Source organism: Hippocampus comes, unplaced genomic scaffold, assembly GCF_001891065.2.
Source record: "Hippocampus comes isolate QL1 unplaced genomic scaffold, H_comes_QL1_v1.1 scaffold94, whole genome shotgun sequence".
In the NCBI taxonomy this organism is placed as follows: Eukaryota; Metazoa; Chordata; class Actinopteri; order Syngnathiformes; family Syngnathidae; genus Hippocampus; species Hippocampus comes.
Window position 1 is genome coordinate 2588075 of NW_017806059.1, and position 9400 is coordinate 2597474.

General features: G+C 41.6%; 1 protein-coding gene across 1 annotated transcript in view; it reads left to right on the forward strand.

Annotated features, from left to right (window-relative positions):
* Positions 1 to 2545: 2545 nt before the first annotated feature.
* The window catches only part of LOC109529644 (basic helix-loop-helix transcription factor scleraxis), a 15417-nt gene continuing 8562 nt past the window's right edge, over positions 2546 to 9400 (forward strand). Inside the window, exons 1-2 of the mRNA XM_019893025.1 lie at positions 2546 to 3413; positions 3583 to 3799. Of these exons, the coding sequence (XP_019748584.1) occupies positions 3025 to 3413; positions 3583 to 3799 (606 nt within the window). The 5' untranslated portion in view covers positions 2546 to 3024. The remainder of the gene's footprint in view (positions 3414 to 3582; positions 3800 to 9400) is intronic.

Consider the following 9400-nt stretch of genomic DNA (forward strand, 5'->3'; position numbering starts at 1 on the left):
CAGGGTCCAGCAAACCCAGGACCATCGAAATTTCGATTGCTTCTCAGTTTGTATGAAGCTTACTGTAAAATGAGCAGATATGCTTTGAATCACAAATGAGCCGATGCCTTTTCAGCAGTGCTTGGTCAGATCAGAAGGCAGACATTGACCATGTGGTTTTAGGTACACCTCCACATAAGTGTGAGGCAATTCTCCTGCCTACTTGGCACCTCTCAGTTTGATGCAATCCAGTTCTACACTACTGTAAACCTCTCTTTGAATCAAAACTGAAATTAATATATAACAAGAAATGACATAGCATCATCGGTGGAATACTATTTATGACCGCACATATTTGCTGACACAGTATTATTTTGCCAGTATTCAGATGCAATTTGATGTGTTCAAATGGAGAGTATGTCAATTGTTTAACTCAAACATGAGGTCTGACACTGGGATCGGATCCGTACATGTGGAAGTGGAGCGGCAGGGGTGATAAATGCTGACTGTAACATTATGTAACTCTGACAGATTATTCTTTGTGTTATTCGTTTTCAACAGTATCTTGCTGTTGCCAATTTACACACGAAGACATACCAGCAACGGCACTTGGTTTTAGTGTTTTCAGCACTGGACTACTGAGGACTGTGCCGGGGAAAAAAATATCCAAGGGCAGTCAGTTACTTGGGAATAAACCATAAATTGTACAGTCATGGTTGAAAAAAAATCCCATAGACTTCAAGGAGGACAATACAAGAAAGAGTTTAAAAGAAAAAAAATACCGAGGCAACCATTTTGTCGTGACCATCAATACTGAAAAATATCCAATGAGAAACAGGTGCAAGTTTTTTTTTCTTTAAATGTAAAGCAATAAGATTATTTTTTTTTAACCTGCTCATAAATATATTAGTCTGTTTTGCATAATTCGGAGAACCTTCACTGGAAGGTCTGAATGAGTTTTGATAGGCAGCTATACATACCGTTTATAGACAGATCGAGAAGTTCTCTAGTATGACCACTTTTACTAGCCATTGCTGGATAATTATCCAGTTCCCGGCTTCGGCCACAAGCGCCGACTGATGGCTAGCTTCCAGTGTTGCGGCTGCTGGCCGCCAAGCCTGCTGCTGTCTAGAGACATAAACAACGCAGAGGAGGGAGGCAGAGGGAGGAAAAGATGATACGGGGAAAGGCAAAGTCTTGCTTCACAACTCAAATTCTGTGGTTGTCGGAAAAAAAAAAACAAAAAAAAAAAAAACGGATGGACATTTTTTTAAAAACTAAGTTCTAGTTTTGTATATTGATTTGGGGTATCGAAAGCAAGCGTGGAATAACTGCACAGTCAATTTAAAGCCAAGTTCACAGCGAGCATGACAAAAAAACTAAACAAAAAAACAACAAGATCGATAAAGATCAATTTTGCCCATTTAGAACAAATAAAGTAAAACAGTCAACCCAAAATGTCAAATATTGCTGTTTAGATTTGAGGAATAAAAAGCCTTCAGACTACTTGCCAGCTGGGCAGTTATTGTTAGCAGCTAGCTGTGAACGTGTGCCGTATCATACAATGACGGCATAATTAACTTGCGGTTTCTTTAAGAGTCCTAAATTTGCGTTTGAATAGGATTTCGGGATGTTGATGTTATTAGCAACTATGTCATGGCAATAAAAACTCTGATAAGGCAAGACGAAACGTCGAAAACAACGAGTCAAGCGAGCCAACATGCTTTTCACATGGGTCAACTTCAAAATAAAGGCTAACTTAGGCTTCTGCATTCGCGTCAACGTATTATGTTTGAAGTTAGCCTTGACGTTGATAGCGTGTTACGTTCCGAATATGTTTGCAGCTTCCGTGACATGTTTAAATGACAGTGCGCAAACATCAAATGAACATCAAATTAACATCAAATGATTAGTTTTTGTTGTTTTTGAGGTACCTGAATTACTGAAGGACTTGTATGAGTATCACAAGGTGCAAGCGAGAACTATAACGGTAGAGTGCAGTGGCGACGTATGAAGTACACCGTAAAAAGTCAAATTGAGGAGTACTGCTACATTGTAGTGTTGCACACCAGCCCACTTTAAGCACTGCCCAACAGTAACTAAGCCTGTCGATCAGGTCAACTGTGCCAAACTATGCCACGGTGAGCTGGACTGAACTTGTCGATATATACACACTGAGTGGATACAGTATGTCTGTGTTAATGTTCTGAGTCACATGCAAACAGCCACTGAGTTTGTTTGGCTTTCATCTGAGACACATTATTGCTGTATGGCACGCATATTTTTATCCAAGTAATATCTCCATTGATTGATAGAAATGATTGTCAGAGGGCATCAAAGAAAGCTACAGAGAAAACGAGAGTGATGCAGCATGGTTTAAAGGATGGAATCCCCCCGCAAGTTTCTGGTGTGCAGCCAAAACAAACTCCTGCCTATGGTTTGCCTCTTGCCTCCGGTCTCTCTGGCCTACTTCTAGACCGCAGCTGAGGGACCCGCGCCCCTCGGAAGGAGGAGCAGGGGAGTCTTTAGGCCCTCCCACCGGCTATAAACCCTGAGGCAGACGGAAACACTCAGACAGCAGGCACACGTGGAGCACAGCGGCAAAAAGAAAGACAGAGAGAGCGAGAGAGAGAGAGAGAGAGAGAGAGAGAGAGAGAGAGAGGGAGAGAGAGAGAAACAAACTGCTGCCACAGGCGGTGAGTCATTTTTCTTGTCGGGACTGAAGCAGCCAAATTGACTTCAAGGTCGCTTGAAGTAAATCAACATCACATGAGTGGAGCCGAAAGTGTGCCATTATAACAAACCTTTCTTCCAGAGGATTTAAGTCATTGACTGAATGATTCTTGGGATGTGAGAGAAGAAGAGGATCCTGGAAGCTGCGGCCACCTGTTGCACTGCAGCTTTAGCATCACTTGGCAGACACTCTGCTGTTACAAGGGACTAGTTACAAAAAAAAATCTCAATTGCTTAGCCCGTGTCGACCTAATAGTTTCCCTGAACAAACCTGTCAAAAGAGGCTCCGGGGATTAACTTGTGGCATTAAAGATGACTTTCACAATGCTGCGCACGGCGTCTCCCGCAGGCCGCTTCTTGTACGGCGACATCGCTCTCCTCTCCGAAGACGATGATGAGAATGGCAGCTCAGGCTCAGGCTCGGAGGAGCGCTCCAGCAATTCTGCGGCCTTTCGCCTGTCATCCTCGTCGCCCTCTGCCTTTCACATCAAGATGAGCAGGAAGAGAAAGCTGTGCATGGGAGGAGCAGGCGCAGCAACGGTCGAGGCTGTTCTAGGGAGGCTGGGACCCCCCGGCTCATCTCCCCCGACTGAAATCCGTCAGAGGACAGCGGCCAATGCTCGCGAGAGGGATCGAACCAATTCTGTCAACACCGCATTCACGGCGCTGCGCACGCTCATCCCCACTGAGCCTGCAGACAGGTACACAAAACTTTCACAATACCCACAAAAATCAATGAGAAAAAGACGCTCTGGTTACTCCTGCGGGTTAGAAACATTGACAAAAATCTCCAGAGTTGATTTGATTACAACACCGCGTATCACGATTTGCTTCATCATTGTGATAATGTCGCTTTGATTCAATCATTAGGAAACTGTCAAAGATCGAGACTCTTCGCTTGGCCAGCAGCTACATCAGTCATCTGGGGAACGTTTTGCTCCTGGGCGAGGGGCTTCATGACGGACAGCCCTGCCACGCTCCATCGCCGCCGTTCTTCCACGTCAACTCCTCCCCCAATCGAGGATCCGATCAATCAGGCCAGCCCAAGCACATCTGTACGTTCTGCCTCAGCAACCAGAGAAAAATGGTGAGCAGATCAAGAACATAACAAGCATCTAGTGTTGAAACCGCCAATGATACCCAATTGAGAGTCCTGCACACTTGAAATTATATCAAAATAGCATTTTTGAAATCCACCAAAGTTAAACGTATGGTCGCAACTGTGTAATGGTTTAAGGTCACGGAGGTGTTTAAAGCGGACGTGAGATCAGTGTGGAAGCCTATAAAGCCGATTGGCACAGAGGGACATTAAAAACAGAAACGCTTTAAAGTCTGCTTTTGGGGCAAATGACTGTGTATAACTGTACTGTTGGGACTCGTGTTAGTCAGGCAGGTTCACGGTGCACAAACTTTTAACAAAAGCGATTCACAGTTTAAGAATGAATCACATAAACAGAAAGTCTCGCAGACGTGTTGTTAAGAAAAAAATCAATCATATCAGTCAAAATTCATTTATTTTATAATCTTGTTTATGGCAACCAGTTCAGGGTGTACCTTGTCAACTGCCTGAAGACAGCTGGGATAGGCTCCAGCACGCCCGCGACCCTCGTGAGAATCAGCGGCTCAGATGGTGGATGGAAATTAGTCATTTTAACCTGACACAGCAGACAATCGCCCGATTGGAAAATGTATGGATGTCATTGTTAAAATGTGAACGTTTTAGTCATGGCTGACCTGAGATAATGAAGAATGTGATGAGCAAGGGACTGAGTTGGACAAAACGGATGCAATATTTTTCAATGTAAAACACATCCTGGACTTTCTCATCAGGCTCCACACTTAGTTTAACAATTCAAAGTCAAATTCAGGAAGAACACAAAATGAATAATTGACCACGTTGATAGACAGTGTACATCGATAAGTTTTAAAGTACATTTAATTCATTCAGCATATGCATTGGATGACGAGATGGAGAACACTATCAGCAACACTTTTGGGCCTGGTGAAAAAAAAAAAAAAAAGAACTGAAAATATGTACAGTAACGTGAATTAGATACAAGTCCAGTTTTACATCAGCAGCCAAAGTGATAGAGGGGTGATATCCTCTCAACTTTGCCTCTCTGATCTGGACATTGCCCATTTAGCAGGATTTATGTGTAAGGAGCTGACATCTGGCAGACTCCCCCCTTGGCCTAGCAGTGTGTGAAAGCCAATACTCTCCTCACTGTCTAAACCCAGACACCCTTTCGCTGAGGGATAACCTGAATCTCAGCGGTGTTTCCCCCTCCTCCGCACCTATAAGAGTTAAAGCCATAGCCATTTTTTTTTTTGTTCACAAGGACCTGTCTCCCCAAAAGAGACAGAAAACTGAATTCTTTTTTTAACTGTTCGCAAGGACCTGTCCCCCCAAAAAACACTGAAAAAAATAATATATATATATATATATATTTCAAATATTGAGCTGTCAGGTGTCAAAGTACCATCCACTTTTGTGTAAATATACAGCCCAAACCAAATTTGACTCTATTTTTAGCTAATAATGGTGTCGCGTAAAAGATCCCCCCCATACATTACTTGGCCGACAACTTTCCACTGTCTCCTTCACGCCTTTCTTTTATTTGCATGTGCCCGCCGCTCACCTACGTCTCCATTTCACCGCTTTCCTCAAGACCGTTCCCCAAGCTTCTCCCATTCGCTCGCCCCTGCGTCAGCATATCGATCAGCCGGGTGGAGGTCAGCGCTGTCAGTGGGAGCTGTGTAATACTATCTGCTGCTGTCAACTCACTGCTGCTGATGCATGATGGATCTGGAAATGCATGCTGGGTAGAAAACCGTTTTGAAACTTCTGTGTCTCCAGAGCGTCAGCCTCAGCCACATTTTTCTGTTTCCTGTTAGCCTTATGTGTGCTGGTTGTGAGTTTTGTGTGTTCATGCAGGGCACTGTAAAGGTGCCAGCTATTTTTTCACTCAAGTATAGAATCCTAAAAAATATGACACAGTTAAGGAGTTATTTTGACTGTTTTTGCATAGTTGCATCCACCACCACTGCATGAATGTCTGGGTAATTACCTCCAACAGACATATATGGGCAGAGGTTACGATTTAATTGTCATTGATTGGCGAGTTTGTTAATTAGTAGGATGACAGAAAAACAGCATCACAAATGCTTGCTAAACTTTGTAGTCGAGTGTTGCATGGGCCACAAAATAACCTATTTAACTTTGGTACAGAATCAGGAATATATATATATATATATATATATATATATATATATATACCCACAAAAAAAATGTATTATTTAATATACACACACACACACACACACACACAAGATCTCTTAGGTGTAGCTCTTTGCATTACCGCCACCTACAGACGTTGAGTGGAACCGTATTCCCTTGCATCTTAAAATGTTAAAATCAAACTGGTCAGACGGATTGAAGACCTTTTGACTTTGAGGAAGGTCTGTGCTTTGAGTGCATGTGCAAGTTGACGGCGCAATGGCGTGTGTGAGGGTAGTGTCATGTAAATGATCATCATTTAAAGGATTCAGACTTTTGAAAAGTCGGTCTAGTTTAGACTACTTGTAAATTTGCTATTCCTTGTCCTCAAAACTCTGGATTTTACCATAGCATCATTAGGACGCTTAGAAGATGTGACATTTAAATAAGCAATTATGATGATCATTGTTGTCTTTGTTATTGTGATTGGACAGTTGACATTTTTCGTATGCTTTAACTAGACATTTACAGTAGGCCTACACCAGGGGTGTTAAATTCATTTTTGCTGTGGGCCACTTTGGAGTTACGTCTTCCTTCGGAGGGCCGTTATGACAGTGAAACCGAATAAATGTTTAATCATCACATCACATTATTACTTGTATACACACACACACACACACACACACACACACACACACACACACAAATGACGGATTACTGGTATTGAAATCAGTCAACTCTTTGTTTGTTGATTGTTCAATTGTTATCGTGAGTCTAAACCAGGTCACAAAATTATTGCAAAATCTCACCTTTATTTATTAGATATGACAATTTGAGATTTCAATACAGATTTAAGCAAGGATCTTAGAAGTTGACACCAATGATTTGCTTTCACGGGCCACATAAAATGACATGGCAGGCCAGATCTGGGCCCCGGGCCTTCACTTTGACACCTGTGGCCTACACATTCTATTGAAAGCTAACACAATAGTTTCTAAAATTTGGCCTTCACAAAGAAAGTCATGGTCAGGTTTGAGTGACACTTTCAAAGAACTACTTGTTTAAAATATAGATATTTAATATCCGTTTTCTTTTTATGTTTTGCAATGGTGCAAATCAGGGAAACTTAGGAGATCTGATATTCTTTCATCTTAATTGGCAACATGAACTCTTTCAGGGACAGCGGTCACTACAGTGGACAGCTTATCATGCAGATCTGAAAGTCAAGGCCCGGAGGCCAGATCTGGCCCGCCACATCACTTTATGTGGCCCGCGAAAGCAAATCAAGCACGTCAACTTCCATGTTGCTTGCTAAAGTCTGAACCAAAATTTGTAATTGTCATCCATAATAATCCATAATAATAATAATAATAATGATAATATTTTCATTTCGGCTTTAATAATAATAATAATAATAATAATAATAATAATAATTAGAGATATTGCAAGCATTTTGTCATTACCAAACCCCTTTTTAATATTGTTTGAAAAAGCGTTTTTCTTGACTTATGATTTCAAAACTAGTTATCTATCAGTTTGTTGTGCACTGTGGATGTAACATGTGGAGGTGATTAAACATTTAAATGGTTTCACAAATTCACAGTCACAACGTAACGGCCCTTGAAGGGAAACCATGACTACAATGTGGCCTGCGACAAAAATGAGTTTGACACCACTGGCTTATCATGTTATCAGGTTACAGGTTATCATTAGTGGTGCATGAAAGGGTTAAAAGGGCAAAATGTTTGAAGCACCGCCAGTCATACTGAAGTGTATCGCTCCAACATTGCAAAAAACGTGGTTGATTCATGAGAGATTTTGGTGTATCTAAAAGGATTCTATTTGTTAAAATGATATTCATTACTTACCGTGTAGCTTTCACCTCCAAGTGTATTCATTCATGTTGATGCTAAAAACAGAAAAGGATCGAGAGAACTACAGTTCCAAAAGAAAATCACCCTCAACACATTCATCAATGCTTGATGCTCTAGTAAGTTACGCAGTAGGAAGGGAGCAAAATGACAAAAAAAACAAAAACAAAAACAAATTGAGTGCACATGTTAATGATGATGTAGTCATCCACTGCAACACTGACGGGTGACGCATGTAGTTTTTGGCACTTATCACCGTGGAGCGGGTCTCCGTAGCTAAACAACAATATTTCCTCGGGCTTTTGCTCACTTTTCAGCATTATTTCATGCTCCCGTTTATAATACAGCACAGCAAACAAACATGGATGAACTTTAGAATGTTTGAAAATATTGGACATATTGAAACTATTGAAAGCCACATAGTTGCCAAAATGGAAAAAGTACTTCTGCTGTTTCTCAAAGAGTGAAAGAAGGAAGCCCAGACCCATCTGGTATTTGAGGGGGTTAACTTTGATTGACAGGATCCGAGACATATTTAAGTGGGCTCCACGGCGCGTTGAAGTGGGCGATACTGTATCAGAGGGGGAGGGGGAGGGGGTGGGTAAGAGGTAAAATGAGACTTGGTGTCCTGAGTGCACTCTTTGTCTGTTTGCGTGGTCGGTGAGCTTCACCACAGCGGCCGCTCTGCTTTTCACCTATCACATCAATTACATTTTCCAATTTCCAATGTCTTCTTTGTCATCTTATGACTTCATAAGTGGTTTTCTACTCATCTTAAATGTTCATTCCAACATTGTGTAGCTTGTCTGCCATTTTAGTGTCTTTGTGATACTTGACCACAAGGCCACCACAGAAAAGGTACCAGAGATGCCAATCAGGAGAACTGTGATTTAAAAACCATGGAAGTACAGTAGAAATGTAGCGGGTCAGTGTCCTGAGTCACAGTACAATATGGTGACAAACATCCAGTATACAATATCCTTTTGCAATAATAAATGCTTCAAGCGAGGTTAACGTTCCTTGTTAAGCCTCCCTCTGTTCCTGAATTGTTCGACTTTTTTAATTACATGTCAAAGTCGACACGTGGTAACCGACGCGAGTGGTTGAGCAGACAGCCTAGCTGGAAAGTGAGTTATCTCTTTTTGTGGATTTGTGCATCAGGGTCATCATTTAGTGAATCAGGATGACTACTGTTAATGACACTGAATATGTATGAATGTGTATTTGGTGACACCACCTCTGAAGTTTAGTAGGTAACATGCTTGTCTGGCACAGAACCACGCACACATGCTATACACTTGCTCCGAGTCTGGAAGTCATTGGTGGTGCAGAGCAGAGCAACAAATGAGCTAATTGTACTGAAAATGATTTATCCTGCGCTGAGGCCTGTACAGCCAGTGTTTAATTCAGCTGCTGCTATTAGAAACACATTGACGTTCAGCTTTGATGGTGACGTTAAAGAAGCCTGGAAAGTGCTCTGTTTGTAAAAAAAAAAAAAAAAGGATTTTGTGTGTGTGTGTGTGTGTGTGTGTGTGTGTGTGTGTGTATCTATATATCTCTCTATATATCTATATCTATATATCTATATCTATATCTATCT